The 22,087-nt window shown below is 46.0% G+C and overlaps 1 protein-coding gene across 1 annotated transcript in view; it reads left to right on the plus strand.

Moving 5' to 3' along the window:
* The window catches only part of Gpld1 (glycosylphosphatidylinositol specific phospholipase D1), a gene marked incomplete in the record, with an annotated part of 51,105 nt that extends 30,938 nt beyond the window's left edge, over nucleotides 1-20,167 (plus strand). Inside the window, 13 exon segments of the mRNA XM_013503821.1 lie at nucleotides 1,001-1,140; nucleotides 2,639-2,825; nucleotides 5,012-5,122; nucleotides 6,335-6,409; nucleotides 6,505-6,661; nucleotides 6,986-7,127; nucleotides 7,832-7,937; nucleotides 8,021-8,114; nucleotides 14,007-14,183; nucleotides 14,514-14,674; nucleotides 16,816-16,842; nucleotides 16,967-17,017; nucleotides 19,921-20,167. Coding sequence (XP_013359275.1) covers nucleotides 1,001-1,140; nucleotides 2,639-2,825; nucleotides 5,012-5,122; nucleotides 6,335-6,409; nucleotides 6,505-6,661; nucleotides 6,986-7,127; nucleotides 7,832-7,937; nucleotides 8,021-8,114; nucleotides 14,007-14,183; nucleotides 14,514-14,674; nucleotides 16,816-16,842; nucleotides 16,967-17,017; nucleotides 19,921-20,001 — 1,509 coding nt within the window.
* Nucleotides 20,168-22,087: the final 1,920 nt, after the last annotated feature.

The raw sequence follows: 22,087 nt of genomic DNA on the forward strand, positions 1-22,087 counted from the left end.
TCTCTCTCTCTCTCTCTCTCTCTCTCTCTCTCTCTCTCTCTCTCTCTTGCTTCTTTTCTTTTTGAGACAAGGTCTTGCTATGCAGTTCAGGCTGGCCTCAAGCTCACTCTGCAGCTCAGGCTGGCCTCAAAGTTGCAATGATCCTCCTGCCTCAGCCTCTTGAATGCTGGGATTACAGGTGTGTACCACCACGCCCAGCAGCTGAGAGTCCGTCTTACTCCAGAAAGAATGGCCATCATCAAGAACTCAAATGCTACAGGGATTCTGCTCTGCTGTGGGCCAGGCCTGGGTCTTGTTATGTCCTGTGTTACCTGTGGGTGGATTAGGGTCACATCCTCTTAGCTTGGATGGATCTAGTACGTGGCCAGCGTGCTCTAGACTGCAGAGCACATTGCAGACTGCAGACTGCAGCAAGCACATTAAGGATGATTCGGCACACCAAGCTGAGGGGCTCATGCCACCCGCATTCCTCTAGCGCACAGCTTCTGGCCGTGCATGTGGCCTCTGTGCCACCTGTTGCTGGACATTCAAACCATGAGCAGTGGCACCTCAATATGTGTGTGGTTTACAGGATGTTTCTGGCATCCTCGTGATGGTCTAGTTGATTTGTTTGGAGAAAACCAAGTACATATACACAAACACCATTATGGCTCCCCATGGTGCAAACTTATTTCTCAAACGTTAGTCCATAAAGATTGTTTCATTCAGTTAGATTCTACAAATCAGGGGAGACCATCCTGACTTGGTTTGTAGTACTATGTCCTGGATAACCTTTCCCATGCCAGCCTTGCCCGCTGGGCTCTATCTCTACTCTCCCTCAGCAAACCATGGGGTCAGGGGCGTGATGTCCCTCTCATTGCCTGCCATCTGTGACCTTGCTTATTGATAGAATCAATGTTTTATTCTTTAAACTTGTGAAAACCCATTTCCTTTACAAAGGTTCAGTAGCTTTTGCTGATTATGCTATGTCTTTACCTGTCCGTGATAACTCTTATTTCAGGATTCCGTAACCTTTCTGTACCAGAATTTGGAAAGGAACCTACGGACCATGTTTATGGGCAGCTCCCAGCATTCCCTAAAGCATGTCTCCACGCCTGCAGCATCTTACTTCCTGTCCCGGCCCTATGCTAGACTTGGTTGGTAAGTACAAGTTTATGTGCCTTGGGAATGTTTCCACCCATATCTCATTCACTTATCCACAAATAGCATATCTTACTACCTTATTTTCCAATCGGTTCATCATCAGAAAAATAATGTAGTGGATATTCTATTTTATTTTATTTTATTATTTATTTATTTATTTATTTATTTAGTTAGTTAGTTAGTTAGTTAGTCTTTTTGAGACAGGTCTCACTATGCAGTTCAGGCTGGCCTTGAGCTCACTTTGTAGCCCAGGCTGATCTTGAACTTGCAGTGATCCTCTTGCTTCAGCCTCCCGAGTGCTGGGATTACAGGCATACGCCACCATACCTGGCAGGCTATTTTAAAGATGAAGTGATCATTTTAAAATTGGTCAAATATATTTAAATACAAGGAGCTTTCATTTTGCTAAGTAGTTATGATAAAGTTTTATTTTTACATAGTATTTGTAAAGCTACAGTGGTCTTGGGGATATATTCTTACAGATTTTGTTTTTGCAATCTGATGACATTAGAAGAATGTAAGCAGGGGGCTATAATAGTGATTTGATTACACCATAATTTTAGAAAGAGATTGTTAAGAGATTCCTCTGATTTTAAAATTTATCTAAAACTTGGCCCAAGTATACAAAAATGACTGTTTTCTGGAGCATTTGATATCTCTTTATTAAAACCACATTCCTTAAATCTAGATGACATGCATTTCTTGGAGCAGCTCACTGACAGTCCTTCCTTTTTGGGTCTCTGATGCATTCAGCTCTGGCACAGGAGGCTGAGGGGTGAACCCTGTCCCTCTCCTGCCATGCACTTACCAGTGATGGTTCATGGCCAACTTCCTGAAAGAGCTAAAGAAGGCCTGCTGCAGGGCTTGCGGCCATGTAGGCAGCTGTCCAGAGCCGCTGCAGACCAGCACGGAGCATCAGGGAGCCAGGAACTGCATGGCTCCGCCAAGGGTTCTCCATGGGGCTAGAATACACACATGGCTTTTGGACTTTCCAGCCCTGATAGTGCCCTTTGAACCTCTGGCTCTGGTTGTCCGTCTCTGTAAACTGCTGGGTCATGAATCCCATTTGGACGCATTCACTAAATATGCTGGGTTCTCAGTTTAACTTGGGAAAAGGTGCCCTGTGTAGGTCTGGTGGAAATAAATGCAGGCTCCTCTTTAATGCATGACACTGACATGAGCTGAGCAGATCAAAAAGCTGGCAGCTGCATGGGGTTCGATTGTCCTCCGAACTCAGGGAGCCCAGGAGATGTGATGCTTTGTGAGGTTATGAGGTCCTGAGATGCCCAGAGGCTGCGATGTGTCTGGCTTCCCCCTCAGAGTGAGATGGTGTGTCACACAGACAGTACAGCCTCCTCAGGGACATCACCATCATCCTGAAGGCTGGGCAATCAGTAGGAGAAAACTAAATGGTGGGTCCTAGAGCACAAAGAGGCGGCAGCCGGTTTCACTGCCTTGGTCAGTGGTGACCGCACAAGTCCTTCTCTTCCCGAAGGGCCATGGCTTCAGCAGACCTCAACCAAGATGGGCACGGTGACCTTGTGGTGGGCGCACCAGGCTATAGCCGCCCTGGCCACTTCCAGGTCGGGCGTGTGTACCTGATCTACGGCAGTGATGAGGGCCTGCCTCCCATCGACCTGGACCTGGATGAGGAGGTGCATGCAGTCCTGGAGGGCTCCCAGGTGAGGCCCAATCCATCCTTCTCTTCTAGGGAGTAAGAAGCCACTGCCTGTGTACCATGGCAAATTCCCCGGGATAATCAAATTGTGACAGGAAAACAGTTGGTGGCCTATGATTGCGTGGCAATTTTTAAATCTTTAAAATCACATTCATGTCATTTAGTTCATGTGTCCTTTAAGTATTTCATGGCTTCCTAAGCCATGTCTTAGAATTGCTTGGGCAGCCAGTTAGGATGTGATTTCTTGATTATATAAGACATATGTGTAACTTTCTAAGAATTTGAGATGCACAGAAAAGTATAGAGACAAAGCAAAGAGTTCCCATAGATCCCTGCCCAATTCCCCTGTGTTAACACCTTACATCATTATGGAATCAATGTGGGAAAATGAAACACCCACCTTGGATGTGGCCTTGGGCAGATGTCACTCCTTTGCTTTGAGTGCTTATTCATCACCAAAGAAACTCACAGTAGCTGTCCAGGTACACTATTCCTCATGGACTTGAGCCCTAATTCCTCTGTGATGGCTGGGCCCAGAGAGTTTACCAGGGCCTCAGTCTTCTCCTGTGCCGAGTGGTAGGCAGAGCGAGCTGCCAGTCACTGACGAGGACGGGCCTTTGGAGACGCAGGCTGGGTGTGGGCATAGTGAGCACCCTCTCACAGCTGGGGCAGGAAGCCTGGACTTGGAATTAGACTGCTGTTCTGTACCTGGGCAAGATGCTTCTCCTTTTGTAGTTAATTCTGTGAAGAGAATGTAAGATGTCACACCTGGGCATACTTTTAAAAAGCCAAGAATCCAGTGGTTTATGATCTAGTTCAGGCTCTTAAGAAGAGGAGCCCCAGGTCCAAGGTGTGTAAATAAATTGGGCTGGCCAGGGCAGGTCCCATGGTTCCACAGGCTATCCTTTGTTCTGGAGCCTCTTGACGCTACATGAAAGATTTCCAAAATAAACGAGCCTGTTCCTGTTACTTTTCCTGCCCCACCATGCCTCCCTCCCGCCAGACCACTGCAGAGTGTGGCCCCCGAGCTCCTACAGATGTGGGGTGCTGCTTCCTGTCCTTCTGTGTTAACCTTGGTGACATGATGGAGGCATGGACCTAGGGTGCTGTGAGCCTGTGCTCTGGCCCTCAGAGGAGGGCTGGACACCCCAAGGCCTTGCCTGCTCAAACCCTTCCTGCTACTCAGGCAGGCAGGCAGGTGCTGACAGCACTGCTGCAGGTGACGAAAGGCACTGTTCCCAGAGGTCCCCACCCAGCAGTCTTCAAGTCTATCAGGTTCTCACCTCGTCAAAAAGTGTATTCCCGGGTGCCACTGGCAGTGTGAGAAATGACCTCATCAGTCACAGATGGGGCACTGGGACACTGGCAGTGTGACAGGCATCACTGTGCAAGACACTCTTGCGGGATAAGTTGTGTAAGAACTGGAGAACTGATGAGTTAATTTTAGGCCTACAAGGATTTTAGACAGTGCAAAGAAAGTATAGGAAATCCAATTAGAAGGAACACTGTCACTGAAGAGAGTTAATTTTTCATCTGTAAACCAAGTGGGGATGGAGACAGTTCCCACCTTAATCTCCATCAAGTGCGTAGTGCAGTGTACTCTAGTGCATTTGCAGAACTTCCTGTGTGGCTAGAATGAACTTCCTGTGTCACAGGAATAAACTTCCTATGTGGAATGTTCTAGAACTGTGGCATCCTGTCTGGGAGCCACTAAGTGCAGGCTTCTGAGCATCTGAGGTGTGGCCAATATGGCTGAAGAACTGAATTTTTAACTATTTAATGCCGATTATCTCGAATAGCCATATTTAGCTAGCAGCTACTGCGCTGGGCAGCGTGGCTCTAAAACATACCAAATATTCAACCCACGTCAGCTGCTGGTGTATGTGATGCTTGAAGGGAATCTGGTGTTTTGCTCTATGATAGAAAGCACATGAGACCCATCTTCTGCTAACCTGGAACTATAAATGGACTCGTCTGCTTTCTGGCCCCCTGGTATCCCCTCAAGGTGGATAGACGTGCCACCAACCCCCAGGGCAAAGCTGCTCTGTTGCTGTCACAGCTGTGTGACAGGCCGGGAGGTTGGGGGCCCTCACACCTGCTGGTGGGCAGCATCCAGTGTCTCTCCTTGGGGAGTCTGAGAGTTCCACCTAGGCTGGGGCTGAGCCCAGGGTGTAACCTGTGTCTCTTCAGCCCTCAGGTCGCTTTGGCTCGGCCGTGGCTGTGCTGGACTTTAACAAGGACGGGGTGCCTGACCTGGCTGTGGGAGCGCCCTCGGTGGGCTCTGAGCAGCTCACATACACAGTAAGGCCGGAGGGTCAGGGGAAGTGGGGTGTGAGGGGTGTCCTGCGGGGAGAGTCCTGGAGCAGGGCAGACGCCCTCCATGTGCCAACCCAGCTCAGATCCCCAGGTGGCTCCTGAGTGACCTCGGGTTACCACATGGCATCTGTCCCTGCCTCCCCGGTCTTACTTCAGCCAGGTACTTCAGTCTTTCTTTCAGCACTGCCCCAGCGTGAAAGCTAGCATGGGAGACAAAGGGCAGCTGATGTGTGGCTTCCTGTTGTCACAGCAGGAATCCCCTGCGGCCTGGCCGTTCATGCCCAGAACTGCCTGCTGCCAGTTTTCTTACCAAGAGCCAAGATCCTGGGCACTGCCCGTGGGCTGTTTTCCCACTTGTTCTTCACATCATGGGTGCTGTGTGATCTGGGAGATCGAAGGCCTTTGGTCTGTTACTCACCCTCCCAGGCTGGTCCTTCCCAGATCCAACTTCCAGAAACTCATGTTACTGCCTGAGCTCACCTGGCAGACTCTTACTGCAGAAGCTTTGCTTGACCAGCTTCCTTTGATCCCTCTTTGGAGGCGGTGTTATGTAACTGCCGGGCAGGACCAATTGATGCTTCCTGGTGCTTGCATAACATCCTGTCCCATTTGTACTCACCATAGCTGCATCACAGTCAGCTGTCCACCCGCTCTGGAGAGAACGGGGAAGGGTTCGCCCTGCACCGTGTGCCCAGATCGTGGCACACGATGGAAAGCAAATGCTTGTAGAATCAGTGGGGATGGAGACGGGTGAGGTGGAAGAGAACAGACTCATCCCACAGAAAAATAGCATGGTGTGTCCCCTGGCCAGTGAATGACACAGATACCACGTGTGGTGTAATCCTCAGCGGTGTGATGGGCTGGCAGGGAGGCTTTGGCAAAGAAACTGACAGTGGGCTGGGCCTTGAAGCGGACAGGAGTTGCGTAAGTCACCTTGCAAACACACTGCACGGTGATCTGACCGACCCTGAGCATGATGTTGCCGGGCAGAGATAAAAGTGACGGTTTTGCTTTTGGGGCTGTCATTCTGATGGAAGGGACAGAGTTTTAAAAATGCCCAGTAGCAGGGCACAGGACAGGTCTGTTAGGCCCTCAGGGTATGGTGGTAGTTAATTTCATAGTCAGCCTGCGCTCTGCTTTTAAAGGGAGCTGTCCCCACCTAAGCACTCCAGTCTGTCACTGTCTGTCCTCGACTAGGGCGCGGTGTATGTCTACTTTGGTTCCAAACAAGGAGGACTGTCTTCTTCCCCTGACATCACCATCTCCTGCCAGGTATGTTTAGCACCTTGGCCAGGCGCGGGAACCTGGAACTCTGCACCCCAAGTGCCTCCAGGGCCGAGTGGAACGTGCTCCCGGTTCCCTCGCAGGATGTCTACTGTAACTTGGGCTGGACACTCCTGGCCACAGACGTGAACGGAGACAGCGAGCCCGACCTGGTGATTGGCTCGCCTTTTGCACCAGGTGGAGGGAAGCAGAAAGGCATGGTGGCTGCGTTTTATTCTGGCGCCCACTGGAGGAACAAAGGTAGAGCCCCAGGGGGGAGGGGACAGAGCTATGGCTCCTCATTCTGTCTTGAGACTTCTATGTCCTTTTCCTTCTGTATAATGTCACCAGGACGTTCCAGCAGTCTCTTACAGTTGGTCTAGTAAGTGATGTGGGTAGATCTTGTGAGTGTACAAAAAGTCACCCAATTTCTCGCTCCAGATCCCGGGGGACCAACAGGTTATTGTCGTAGTCTCTCCTGGTGAGGCAGGCTGCCTGGGATGCTCTGATCCATCCAGAGAACGAGCTTACTTTTCATCAGCCCATGGTCCTCCCAGACTGTAAAGAGGCTGCTGTCTTGTTCAGGAGAGCTGAACGTGGAGGCGGCTGACTGGCTGGTAAGAGGCGAGGAGGACTTCGCCTGGTTTGGCTACTCCCTTCACGGCGTCACAGTGAACAATAGCACCTTGCTGCTGGTGGGGAGCCCGACCTGGCAGAATGTCAGCAGGTAAGGCAGGTGCGGGCCCGAGGACTGAGGAGCACAGGCTGGTGGTGCCTGTTGCTGCGGACCCAGTCAGAGAGAGCACAAGCAAAGGGGTGAGGGCGTTCTTGCCCTTGGAAGGACAAGTGGAGTTTGGCAGAGCACTGCTTCTCCATCGTAGGTGAGAAATATGCTTGGTAAGTATGTTAGTTTGCCAGGGATGCCATGGAAAAGTTCCACAGGTTAATCACAAATGGGAATTTATTGTCCACCAGTTCTGGAGGCTGGAAGTTGGGGATCCAGGTGTTGGCAGCGTTGGTTTCTTCTAAAGCCTTCTCTTGGCCTGACCTGTGCCTTCCCTCTGTACCTGTCTGTATCCTCTTCTCATCTTGTAAGGACATTAGTCAGCTAGTGTGAGGGCCCTGCCAGTGGCCTCATTTTAACTCAGTCACTTTTTTGCCCCATCCCTAAGTATAGTATCCTTCTGGAGTCCAGGAATTTAAGACATCAGCACCATTCCATCTGTGACAGCAGTGTCCTCATATTTGCTGTCAGGTGTGAGGCAGAATGGTGGCTGAGGGACCTGGAGAAGCTGAATGCTTCTGGAATCAACTCCAGTGGTCACCTCCTTCCCGGACAGCGTCAGGGGATGGGGTGCATGGGAGGCCTGTGGGGGGTGGATCCCCGGCTGCTCTGTACCCTGTGCTCTGAGCTCAGCCTGCTGCTTTCAGGTCAAGCCACTCGCTTCACAGGCACAGGGACGCCCAGAGCCTTGGCAAGGTGTACGGCTACTTCCCGCCCAGCTCTCAGAGTGGGTTTGCCATTGCTGGGGACAAGGTACGCCAGCCCCTCCTCCCCAGGACAGTGGACGCTCCCGAAGCATTCTCAGCTGCACGGCACTGACCTGTTGCATTTCACAGGCAATGGGGAAACTGGGCACTTCCCTGTCAAGCGGCCACATCATGATGAACGGGACTTTGACCCAAGTGCTGCTGGTTGGGGCCCCGACTCGAGGTAGGTCACGTGCATGCACCTGCTTTCTTCTAGTCATGAGGGTCTCTGGCTGTGTCTCACTGGTGGAAAAGGTGTGAAAACCAGTGCCAGACAGCACTGGGCTTAAGCGGGGTGTGGTGGTACAGGCTTGTAAATTCAGCACTCTGGGAGGCTGAGGCATGAGGATTGCAAGTTTGAGCTCAGCCCAAGCAGCTAAATGAGACTTTGTCTCAAAACACAAAATAAAAAATGGGGCTGGGGATGTTGTTCAGTGATTCAGTCCCCAGTACTACAAAATAAAAACAAAACTGGGTTTAAAATTTCTTTGTTTGATTTAGTAGGATGTGTAACTTCAGAGTTACTTAACCCTCTGCTGTGTATAATAGAGATTATCGTATCTATTTTAAAAGTTTATTGAAATGGTATTTGAAAGTAACTCTTTTTATAGCTTCTACCCCATTGACACTGGAGCTGAAGAATTTTACTAGTTTACTGGGAATAGATCTATTCTGAGAATGTATTTTAGTAAACCATTATTTTGTTTTGCTTTTGTTTATAGGAATAAAAATTTTAAAAACCACAATAAAAACCAACTCTCATTAGAATATAAAAACAAATCATGTTTATTGTTGAAACCTGTGGAAAGATACAAAGGTGATACAAATATGGTGAATGTTTAAATTTAAAACATTTATTACAGTAAAACACATTGCCATTATTTCCTCTTAAAAATTCTCCCCCTCCTTTTGAACACACGTATCCCATCATTTTTGTCTCTCTCTGAAACAGTTCTGGAATCCTCTTTTGTGAGTATCTTTACAAAGCTGTGGTAAAAAGTTCAGTGCCTTCTGCTGCCCCGTGCCATCCAGCAGAAAGGCAGGCTTGTAGAAACTTTCCGGGGTGTGTCCACACCCGCTTCTTCCCCACATCTGGCACCGTGGAACTGCTGGCTCTTCCCCCAAGTCAGAATGACTACGGAAGGTAAAGGTTTTGAACTGATTCAAGACATCAAGGCAGCCACAACAGTGCAACTAAAGACACTTGCAAAAGAGAATTTTGAGGGCTGCCTCAGAAAATCGCAGTAATGATGGGATAACTGTGGTGAACCAAGGAGAATGTGTTGAGGGAGAATAAAGGCAACGTGTCTTTTACTGTGGCAAGCTTTAAAAAATTTTAATATACACTATATTTTTTTGATCAGACCAAATATAGAAAAAAAATCATCCCTTACCCAGCTATGTAAAAACTTAAGGCCATATTTTTTACTTTACACATCCTTTCATTGTACGACTTTTGGTACCTATACTATGTTCTTCCTTATGCATAGGCCTGGATCATGTTATACCTGGAAATACAGGCTGTTTCCACTTGTACCCTTACTATTGCATATGCATGTACAAAAACCTTAGCTACCTTTCTGATTGGTGCTTTAGATGGATTCCTGGAGGTAGAATTGCTGTCCATATTTGTCAGAAAGATTTTAGTTCCATGGCAGAGATTTGAGTAATCAGTACAAGTGAATCCGGCAAAGGAATGGCTAAAAATTTTACTGTAGTGATTAAGGACACCATATTTTTTTTTAAAAAAAGGACACAGTATTAAAGCATCAAAGTCAACATTATAACTGCTGACTCAGCATCAAAATTTGCTGATTTATGATTGGAATAGTTTCCCCCCCTTTTTTTCTTTGCAGTTTAGATAGTGATTTTTGAACTCTTGCAACACACATTATTGATCTTATTTTCCTCACTGTTCTATTGGAGGGCTGGGAGTTACAGCTTCTCAAATGGTCCTGCTTTTGGTGCCTTTATTATTGTGGTATTTTTGTTTGTAATTATAAAATAAAATAAAAAATGATATCGTATATATTATATAAATTAAACCATTTAATTTGAGCTAACTATAAACTAGCATTCAGTCAGAAGAAGTACTTGAGAGTCAAGGAGGTTTTATCCAGTTTTCCCCAAGCATCACATCATGTAGAACATAATAATTCACAGCTGGGTTAATGACAGTAATAGGATCTACCAGTTTTGCTCCAATTTTCCATTTACATTACACTTCACCTCCATAATGTGTGAGCCCCAGTGCCAAATAAAACTAAAAATGTGGGGCTCCTTGTTAAAGAACTAAGATTGTGTCGTGGTGAGAGAACATTGTGCCAAGCCAGCGCATTCCAGACACGTGCTGTGTGTGGCTGCACAGGCCACATGCCCTGTATTTGTGTCCTAACCATACAGCTCCTTTTGGGCGCTGTAGATCTCCAATCCTGGTGCCAAGTTAGACGTCATGATCTCACTTCCCAGTCCACACTGCTTTGTTATGTGATGCCTACTGTCCCTGAACACCAGCTTTGCAAAGATAGGACATCCCTGAGAGGATCGCTGGGCTGTCCTGTAGAAATGAGGACCCATCTCCAACATGCGGGGTGCCTTTGAAAACTCAGAAAATCATTGCATTCACCACAGCACTGTAGAGTGAGTTTGGGAAGCTGAGTGGTTAGGTACAGATTTATCCAGATTTGAGAAGTTTGCTCTACTTGCAGGCAGTTTGAGGGGTTGAAAGCCTAGTGTTTTTGTGGGGAACGAGTTCCCCTGTTAGGGGTTTTAGGGTGTTGCATAGCAAAGAGGGTGATCTCAGAATGAAAGGGATCACTCTTAGTGATGGCACAACCGAAGGCATTCAGACACTATGTGAAGTTACACTGGTGGACCTTTTGTGGGAAGAGTTTTGGCAACATGACAAGAACCTTAAACATATTAATTCTCATGGATGCAGTATGGACCACTTCTAAGCAAAAGATTGTGCACATTATAAAATTGTATATTCTGCTTCATTTCACATTTCTGCCATGTTTAACATTTGCTGTTATAAATTATGCTACAATAAAACCCCACACTTCTATTTCCAAAGAATAGTTTCTTAAAAGTGGTCCATACTGGTTTTATGCTGCTGCTGGGAGAAAACATACTTAAGAAATAATTCAAACACTTGTATCTTTACACAATCTAAACACCGTTCCCCAGATAAAACCCAGTCAGGGTCTGAAATACGGTGGTCCTCAGCCAGAGAGTGTGAGTGTGGTGCTAGGACCTCTGTGTGCCACTGGGCTCTAGGACTCAGGAGTTCATGAAGGCCCTGGATACGGCCCTTTTAACAATTAAGGGTTTACTGAGTTACTTTTATAAATATTAGATATAGAAATTCTAGAGCATTGTGTGGGATTTTTTTCTTAGTTGTCTAAAAGGTACATCATGATCCTTTATTTTGCATATCAGGTGGAGGCATTTTCAGTGGCTAAATCTTAAAGTATCTGAATTCTTTTGTTCTAAATTCTGAGAATTGGAAAAAGCATTTTGATGAAGTTATTCTACATTATATGCTTCTCTATAGAACGTGAAGACTATTAGCTATTTGGGAGCGCTAATCACAACTCTTCTCCACCCTTGGCATTTCAAACCATTTGAGAAGTAGATTCCTGAATCATTTAAATGGTTATCAAAATAAATGCTTCTAATTCTGTTTTGTTTTGTTTTGTGAAGCTGGGGATTGAGCCCTGAGCCCTGCTCATGCTCGGCAAGTGCTCTGTACTGAGTTACTATGCTCCTAGCCCTAAATTAATTTTGTGTTGACACATACTAATTATACAGATTTATAGGACACAATTATAATATTATGCAATGAACAAATCAGGGTAGTTAGTATATCCGTCATCTTATAGAGTTATCATTTCTTTGTGGCCAGAGCATTGAAAAACTTTTCTTCTAGCTATTTGGGAATATGCAGTATTAACTATTGGCATCCGATTATACAATTGGGACACTATTCCTTTTTTCTCCTGTATCTTTGTACCTGTGAAAATACATGCTTCAGTACTTCAACTGCAATAGCTGGGACGGAGGATGGTTCTAGAGGCAGGCAGCCATTTGAAGGCTTTCTGATTTTTGCCTTATAAGCTAGACATGGGGTGGGAGCCCTGCAAGAGGATAGGTCTGCATGGCAGATTCGAATCTGGCTCCAGCAGATGAGGCAGAGGGATGAGGACCCAAGGCCTTGCCTGGCAGGCAGGTGGCTGTGGCCCTGTGTCCCACAGGCAGCAGGACCAGTGGCGCTGTCCACCGTGCAGGTAGTGCATCAGGCCTCACAATCCTCACTGGGGAAGGAGAGAAGCTGGAAGCAGACAGTTCTGAGTACTGCCACGTTCCTGCCACTCCAGGGAGCTTCACTTCGCTGCAGGAGGCACGAAAGGAAGGCAATGAGGGTTTTTCTCATTTCAGCCTTTCTTGATACTTTGGACTTTAATCTGAATATTAACTATTGGACTTTCATAACATTGTTCCCTTGGGGGTACTGTGTTGGGGCAGGTCAGGTACTGTACTATCCAGAAAGCCTCAGAACCCTGAGCTTTTTCAAGGACTCCGAGTTATCTCCTGGGTTTTTTTTTTTTTTTTGCTGTCATTTCTGATTATCCCTGACTGTGCTTTGAGCCCTCTGTTTCTTCCAGTGGATGATCTGCCACTAACAGTCAGTCACATCAGTTGCACATACAATAGTGAACAGGCCCTGGTGTGAGACTGTTACCACCAACCCTGCTGCCCACATACCCTGTTCATAGAAGGCCTCTCAGAGGACTACTGTGGGAGTCGGTGATCTCTCTGTGGTCCCTGAGAGAAAACAGCAAGAGGATTTAGAAAATAAAGACAAGAGACAACAGCCAGGGTCAGGTGGAGTTACCTCTTGCCTGATGAGCAAGAGGACTGACCTCAACAGTAGGGGTGTTTATTTTATACACTTGCAAGGTAGTATCATGAGACATAATGTTGCCTAGCAACTGAGACTAAGACTAAGACTAAGACTCAGACTAAGACTGTGATTGTCCAAGCAGGATACTTTTTTCAATACAGAGGTAGCTTGACTGCCTGAGGCACTCTGGATCTCTCCCACCCTCAGACACATGACCAACAACCAACTCCAATGGCTCCCAACAGACCACCAGTCCCACCCACCCACAGAGGCCATTATTCTTTTCTGAAGAAACTACTGATTTGTATCAAAGCTGTGTTCTAAATGATTATAGACAAAAATCTAACTAGTTTTGAATTTGTTCACAATTCATTAAAAAACAAAGAGACTTGTGTTGAGTGCTTTGGTGGCTCCAGGCAACGTGCTAGGTGAAATGCACAGAGAGACAGACATGGCCCATCACATGTGGAATAGACCGCATCACGCAGAAGACCCAAGTGAGCAGGGCTTGTTGCAGTCCTGCACGGGGTCTGAGGAAGGCACAGGCATAGTGTGGATCTGGAGCGGAGGCAGTGGCACCTGTGTTAGACGGCAGGGTAGGAAAGGCTTCCAGAGGGAGCACTGAACCAACTTCTGGAGGCAGAGCAGGCGTGGCTGGTGGTGGCCTTGTACTGAGGAGGTAAAGGGTTGGGAAGGAGAGGTGCCTACTCCCGGCAGAGGCACATCATGTCCAAAGGCCTGGAGTTAAATACACTGGGTTATAGTTTAGGTTTGTTATGGGCAAAGTGTAGTGAGGAGACAGGGGCCCAAATCAGTGGTCCAGTCTTAGGTAGGTGCTGGATGAGGCCTTGGGAAGACCATGGACTTCATTCAGAGTCCACTCCCATTTGAACTTGTAAGTCAGGGGAGAGACCCAGGCAGTCTGTGATGTACAAATAAAGTCGCTGTATGGGGACTGTGCTAAAGGCACTAAGACTGGAAGAAGGAGCCTGATGGGAGCGTGTGACATCTCGGTCCTAAGCGATTTGCACCTTCCCCTGCATGGACCATGTGGTCCTATGTGCTTCTGGGTGCACTGTATCCCTTAGCTTCACAGCTCAAGGCAAGAGCAGGGTGTTCCTGTCTTTACCTTACCCCTGTGATGCCAGCGGGTCCTTTGGCTGGTTTCAGATGACAAGTCTAAGATGGCCTTCCTGACCATGACCCTGCACCAAGGGGGGAACATGCGGATGTACGCGCTGACGCAGGATGTGCAGCCTGCCCTGCTCAGCACCTTCAGCGGGGACCGCCGCTTCTCGCGCTTTGGCGGAGTTCTGCACCTCAGCGACCTGGACAATGATGGTGTAGGTAAGGAGACACATTCATTCAAGAGTGATGTCCCTTTGCCCAATGGACCAGTCCCCTAACTGGATGAATGAGGCTCTGCCCTCACAGTTGACAGCCCAGGCAAGATCAAAATGATATGTAAGAGGTGCACTTCTGAAGATGCAACATAAGCATCATGACGTCAGCTGCTATGGATGAATGACAAGATGGAAACGGGCCTTTGTGTGAGGAGGAAACCAAGGCAGACAGTTTAAAGGAAATGCTAATTATGTGTGGGAGGCTGGGTCAGGATCCAAATGGGAAAGATGACAGAGGAGTCGGACACTTACTTCTCCCAGTTTTTGTTTGCAGATGAAATTATCATGGCAGCCCCTCTGAGGATCACAGATGTAACCTCTGGACTGCTTGGGGGAGAAGATGGGCGAGTTTACATATACAACGGCAAACACACCTCTCTTGGTGACGTGACAGGCAAATGCAAATCATGGATAACGCCGTGTCCAGAAGAAAAGGTAAGGTGCTCTATAGAACTCTCTCCCCTGTGTTTTTTGTTTTTTTTTGGTTTTGGTTTTTCTCCGGTACCGGGAACCGAACTCATGACCTTGCGCTTGCCAGGCAGGCGCTTTTGCCGCTGAGCTAAATCCCCAGCCCCTCTCTCCCCTGTGGGAAGGGATCACTCGGAGGTTCCTGGTGATGGTATGATGTGTTCTCCAAGGGTGCCTGTATTGAGGGCTTATCCTCGGTGTAGCAGCGTTCAGAGGAAGGCTGAGAGGTGCCTGAACTGAGCCGGCACTGGCTTCCCATGCCTTCGTCCAGGGATGAGTTCATGGCTGAGGGGGCTGTTGACAGACAGAGCCCAGCTGGGGGAGCAGGCAGTGGGGGCGTGACTTTGAAGGGTGCTGTCCTCAGCCCCTTACCCTCCCTGGCTCTTCTCTGCCTCCTGCTATGAGATGAAGTAGCTTTCCTTGCCCGAACTCAGGGGTGATGGGGTCAGGAGACAGTCGCTCCCCGAGTTGGCAGACCCCAGCAGCCTGCAGGTCTTGTAGTGCAGCATTTGCCCCTAGATCTGAAGTCCAGCTGGACTTGGTGTCATGTTGGTCCCTGTCTGCCTCGGGGTCCACAGCAGAAGAAAGAGGCTAGGGCCACTGCAGTTTCTTTAAAACTTCCAGTCTTTTGCTTCTTGATTCCTCTTCCCAGATGGGTTTCCTTAACTTATATACCCTTGAATTTCTAATGTTTGGCTACTGCTATATTTTTAATTTAAAAAATATTTTAAAGTTGCAAAATGATTGAAAGCTTTTGTGAAAATTTAAGAAAGCCCAAAAATATACAAAGAAAAAAAATTAAAAATCACCTACCTAAAATTCTGCTGTGTAGAGCTAATGCCTGTTAACCTTTAGTAGGTGTTTAGTAGTCCTGGTATTTTTTGTGAAACTGCTCCTGTCTATTGTGCATTTACTCTGCACATGCTAAGAACTATATATGATGTAATCCATACCAAAGCGAGGAAATTACTCTTACGCCCAATTACAGGCAAAGAAATTAAAGATCAGAGAAAATCTGCCATTGCTAAATGGCAGACCAAAGATTTACACCAAGGTCTAATTCGAACACTTTTTTCTTAGAAATATACAATTGTAATAATTATCAACAATTGTGATATTATGTATGATTTTGTGCACAATTCTGTAATCTGATTTTTAAAAATATGTAAATTGAGCTTTCCTAATCTGTTTCAAAATTTAAAATTTTTTGAATGCCAACATGATGCTACAAGGAGAAAATTCCAGACCATGAAACTGTTTCACGCACAAATTAGAATATTGTATAAAATTCCTCCAGGCTGTGGGTATAAAGTGTACATGAAACATACATGCATTTCATGTATAAACTTAGGTCCCATCCCAGGGTATCTCACTATGTACATTCACCTATTCTGAAATCTGAAAAAAAAAAAAAAAATACAAAATCTAAAACACTTCTAGTCCCAAGCATTCTGGATAATGGATACTCAACCTGTGTCAAGGCCCTTTTTCTGGCCATGTGTGGTGGCACACACGTGTAATCCTTGCACTCTAGGAAGCTGAGGTAGGAAGATCAAAAGCTCAAGTTGAGCCTGGGCCACTTACTGATTTGGTGAGACCCTGTCTCAAAAGATGTAAGGGTTGGAATGTACCTTAGTACTTTTTAGTATAAGTGCTGCCGAAGCGAGCACTGTACCTCAGTACTAAGGCCCTGGGTTTAGTCTCCAGTACTGTAAAAGATTCCTTTTATCTGATAGCCTTATACTAGATTAATTATATCAAGTATATACTAAGCATAATCACATATATGTATGTATATGTCAGCTGTCTAGTATTTTTGTCTATAAACTATTTACCCGTTATGTAAGTGATGATTATCTGTCACTTTGGCCAGCTTTCACTGTTAAGGATAATAATGGTAAATATTTACGTACATACATTTCTATAATCTGATTTTTTTCTGGGAGCTAAGTGCCTGTAAATGGGATTTACAGGATCAAAGGACATGCATGTTTGTAAGGATAATCAGGAAATATTGAAATGCAAGCATGAAGGTATAATTAAAATTGGTTGAAAACCTCACGAACAGTAATAACATTAATCGTCTCTCTTTCTCCCATTTGTTTTAGGCCCAATATGTAGTAATTTCTCCTGAAGTAAGTACTGTTTAAAGGGCTGAAGAAAGAAAAATGAGCAAAAAAGTGCCCTTTTCTGCTGTTTTCAACTTTTACAATATTACGGTGTGTTTGCTGATGCCCGTTAACAGAGCATGTTTTGCAGGCAAGTTCAAGGTTCGGGAGTTCCCTGATCTCTGTGAGGTCAAAGGAGAAGGTGAGCAGGAGGACTCATTTCTGTGACGTTTGTATGAATCTGTTCTAGGGCCAGGCTTTGGTGATCTCACTTTTAAAATTTACTTAGGTTTTAGTTTTATTTGAAAAAAGGAACATCCAGGCAGAAGAAAAAAAGCATACATAATGCCATCACTTCCTTGTTTCTGTTCTGCCAGAACTAGAGTGGCCATTATGTGTTTAGGTGACTGAAAAAAAATTCTAAGAGTGTTTTGTGACAAGAACTTTATGTGAGGCTCAAATCTCAGTGTCCACAGATAGCATTTTATTAGAATCCAGTCACCATCATGGTCTGTCTACGGCTGCCACCCTACTGTAGGGACTTTCAGAGACGCATGTCCCACAAAGCCTAACAGAACTATTATCTGGCCCTGAATGGAAAATGTTTGCTGACCTTTGCACTAGAATAACCACTGTTAATATTTTGTTGTTTTCTCCCAGAGTTTGAGAGTTTTTCTATGACTCTACACACACACACACACACACACACACACACACACACACACACATTCATTTTTATGTACTATATTTTACTTCTTCCCCATTCTTTTTACTAGCTATATAGTATTTTACTGCCTGGAAGAACCATTATTTTAGTTCTTCAGTTCATGTTTTCATAGATACTTAGGCTCTTTTTTTAAAAAAAATTACAATGTTGAAGTGAGCATTCTTGGACCTATATTTTGATATAACTGCAAATATCCTTGTAGGTGACAATCGCAGAAGTAGGGTTGCCAAATCAAAGGGTATACACATTTAAAAATTTAAGATATTACAGATTAGAGAGTTTTTCCTTAAAATATAGCTTTAAGGTTCTAATTCTACTCACTCATTTTAGGATATGATATTGTATAGAGCTATGCTAGGCAATGAAATAAAAGCAAAAGAAAGACAAAGTCCCTGCTCTTAAAAAACTAGATTCCACAGGGTAAGTTAAATAAAACATGAAACAGGTATTGGCTTAAATGTTAAAGAGCATTATTCCCACTAAGTCTGATCTGTGGGATGAAGGGCTGGGGACCGGGTTCCTGCTTCTTAGACTTAAGGTGAAGCCGCCCTCTTGTGGCTAACAGTGTAAGCTGGCCCATTTACTGACAGCCTGACCCCAACAAAGGGTTATTTCACTATGGGAGGATTCTCAAAAGAGTATTTTAGAAAACCAATAAACAAAATAGAACCCTCTCCAAAAGAACATTTTATATCATAAGCTTGGCTTTTACTTAAATTTTACATTTTCAAAAAATTAGACAACATAGCTGAGGTAGGAGGATCACTTTGAGTTCAAGGCCAGTCTGGGCCTTGAACACAGTGAACTCAAGACCAGCCTGGACTACATAACAAGACCCTGTCACAAAAAACAAAAACAAAAGCAAAACCCCAAAACTGGACATCATCAAGAATCCATTTATTAGATTAAAACTACACACGTATCAGCCAGTCATACCAATTTAGGACATGAGTGGTATGGTGGTATAGATCACTTAAGAGTAATTTGAAGTTGACTCCTTTCTCTACAAAATTTCAACTTACGCTTCCTAATTATAGTTCACTTGAGTCAATATTACAATACCTCCACTTTCCCAGTATGTACCTGAGATTGCGAGGCGCTAAAGCAGGGTGAATGTAGAAAAATCAGGTGCTACATTTAAAAAGTGGAAACTGACAATCCGAGAATGAACAGAGTGGTCTTTCTCTGGGACTTGAAAGTTATGATTTGAAGACTGTTTCCTTCCTGGGATAAGTGAGCAGTATGGAACTGGCAGCAGCAAAGTGAATTAGATGGCCTTAGCATGCACCTCTGAAATGCTGTCACTGCTCAGATTTCGGAACCTTGTCATGATGCTGCCGTCAGTGGGGTTGTGAACCTCGGCAGGGAAGGGACAAACGCGCATGTGCTCAGCATGTTACACTGAGCACCAGAGAGGCAGGCAAAGAAACCCGGACCATGGACCTGGCCCCCACGTATAGTTTAGGTGAAAGAATAAAACAGGCTGGTGAGCCCACTGATGCCAAGGTATGCTAAGCAAGAGCCTGCAGTGGAAGTGCTGGTAGTCAGGCCTTATGCTGTGCCCAGAAAAATGACTCAGATGGGCCGAGGGCAGCAGCTAGGGAGCGTATGATTTTAGGAATGAGGAGAGTTTGACCAGGAAATGGAAAGGAAGTTGAGGTCATAGCCAAGGTACAAGCACATTTAGTAAGTCAGTACATCCATAAGGGAAGGGAAAAAGAAATTGCTACTTAGTTAATTTTTCTGAAAATTTATATCTTCCCTCTTAACTGACACTGGAGTATTGAAAGAGAGTACAAAGGGCTAAGCCTAGAACTTGACACATGGTAAAGACTTAACACATTTTAGCCATTATTATTTCTGGACTCTTTTGCGGGTGTTAAAAGTGTAAGTCAGTGAGAAACTCACACCTTTCTCTGACCGAAGCAGTTTGATCACCCATACCTCATGAAGCATGAGGATTTTGCCAAGATCACCCAACATGTTTAACAACCTGTAGCAGGTATTAAAGGCAGCGCTGAAAGACTGGTGTTAAAATGTTTCAGCAGTGGGGATGATGTGTGAACAAAAGCAGCCTGTGGGGAAGTCTTTAGTATTCTGCCTAGGTTGTCTACATTGTGCCAAGATCCTAGAATAAGCATGCATTCCTGTAGTTTTATTCCTTATGTGCCAGAGGGGATCCAGGTGAACTTTCTCAGCTGTGGTTCTTGCAGGTCTGGAAAGTGGTAGCTAAACAGGGAGAGGGCATTTATGCTTGAACTGTGAGATCTGGCCAGTGCACTGTGTTGTATTTCCAGAGCATAGCATGCTGTCTAGACTGCAGCAGGAACTTAGCAGACATTATGAACAACTCAGGAATTGTTTTGTGTCCCCTACAGAATCAAGTTGTCATTGCTGCTGGAAGGAGTTCTTTGGGAGCCCGGCTCTCTGGGGCACTGCATGTCTACAGCCTCAGCTAGAGTTCATTCCACTTGCTCCCCTGCCCCTCATCTCCTGCCAAGTTGTCGCCAGGGTGAGCGTTCTGTCAGATAAGCTGGCACATCCAGCGGAGCCAGGGTGGGCTCCTGGAAGGAGACTCGCAGTCGCTGGAAATAAATGACTCCACGGGAAGTTTGTGAAACAGCACACTCTGGTTACTTTGTCCTCTTCTCAAATTTCCTTTCTTGATTCCTTTGCATCTCAGTCGTTCTTTCCTAGCCCACTGTTTGTGTTCCGACCTGTTTGTCACAGAACCGGAACACCTGTCTCTCTGATGCCTGGAAGGGCTCTCTGGGGTCATCTCCTAGGACAGTCTCTAGCCAATACCTCCTAAAAATCCCCTTTTCATTGCCAGCGGTTAGGATGTGGATCTTGAGCATTCGAGTTCATGTTGCAGGCTTGGCCCCCACTGACAGTGCTGCTGAGAGGTGGTGCAGATGGTAGGAGCTGGGCCTGGCCAGAAGCAGGTTGTGGGGAGTGAGCCCTGAGGAGTGTCTTGGGACCCCAGCTCCCCGCCACACGCTTCTGCATGCTGTACACCTCATCACAGGCCCAAAGCTACAGGCCAATGGCCGTGGACAAACCCTCTGAGACTGAGACCACAGTAACATTTCCTTTTAAGCTACTTGGGTATTTTCTCAGTGATGGGAAGCAGACCAACCCCAGGGCTGATTCTGATCAAAGTGTAACAGAAAGCATTGTACACAGAAAAAATCTGAGGAACAGTGGGGAAGGGTGTGGGGTGAGGGATACTCCACAGCACTGCGATCTGGTCCTTTCTAACAAGGATTATTCCATTTTGTTTTATATAGTGACAAATGTAAAACTAAAACGTAACTTCCTGTGCCCTCAGAAACTTTCGTGGAGATGGCTTTCTGACAGGTGCTGGAGTGCTCAGCTCTGCTGGAGTTCAGTCACCCATGAGAGGCTCTCCACGTGCTAGGGGGCCATTTGTTGGGCCAGCAGATCTATAGCAGCAGGAGAGGTCTGACCTCCAAGAGACCAAGGACATGAGGGACCACGAGGAGGGATGAGGCCCTCAGCCCCACTGGTTCTGGGCTGTTTTCAGCAGGGCGTTTTCATGGGCCAGTCCCTCAGTGTGGGGCTTTTAAGGGGAAGGAATGCACACAGCGTCTCAGCCACACTAAAATCTCACAGGCACGACAGCTAGTTAACAGCAGCCTGCTTGTTTTGTACTGTGAGAAGCTCCTTCCTGTGATGCTGGTGAAATGATACTAAAGGCAAGAGAGTCAGTGACAGGATCCCCTCTCGGCGTCTCTGGAGACAGAGGAGAGGCTAGCAGGAGGGAGGAAGAGAAATCTAGCTGAAAGGTTAGATCAGAAACCAAGGAGAAGGACTGTGGCTGTGATGTGTGCACAAGGTGGGTCAGCGCAGGAAGGAGCACAGCTGTGCCTTCTGTTTCCAGATGGAGGCGAGCCGTGGGCTCCGCGCGGGCCGGCGGCAAACAGAGGCAGCGTCTGGCTTGGTACTAAGTACTAGTTGCTTGACCAACATGAAGAATTATTTTTATTTAAAAGGATTTTTAGGGGACCAGGAATTACTTAGTTTATTCACTTGCAAGCGGGGACATCTGAGTGTAGAACAGGATGAGGGTGCATTTCTACCAGTACTGTACCGAGGAGGAGGATGCACTCTTTCATGTTGACATTGCCATGTAAGCGTCAGCATTTTCGTGCTTCACTGAATGACACGTGTTTAGCATGTTCACGACAAGGCTGTAATTTGAGTGTCTTGCTGCTGGGTGGCTCTGAACCACCAGTGGGAAAGTGTTAAACTCAACCATTACTGACTGCAGAATTTGCATTTTTCTCAATGCCTGAACATTCCAGGTGGCAAGCATAAGGTAAAGGTTAAAAATCTGTAATAATGGGAGCACATTTCCAAGTTTATAGGATATTTAGCCATATTATCCTGCCAAAAACAAATTACACTTCTATTGCCGAAGGTCAGTCTCTATGATCAATATGTAAAAACCTGGTACACGGAAAATACATGACAGTCTAACGTATTATCTCAATAGGTACATAAAATTTTCATTCCACTAAG

This window comes from Chinchilla lanigera, unplaced genomic scaffold (genome assembly GCF_000276665.1).
Source record: "Chinchilla lanigera isolate Chin_1 unplaced genomic scaffold, ChiLan1.0 scaffold00082, whole genome shotgun sequence".
In the NCBI taxonomy this organism is placed as follows: Eukaryota; Metazoa; Chordata; class Mammalia; order Rodentia; family Chinchillidae; genus Chinchilla; species Chinchilla lanigera.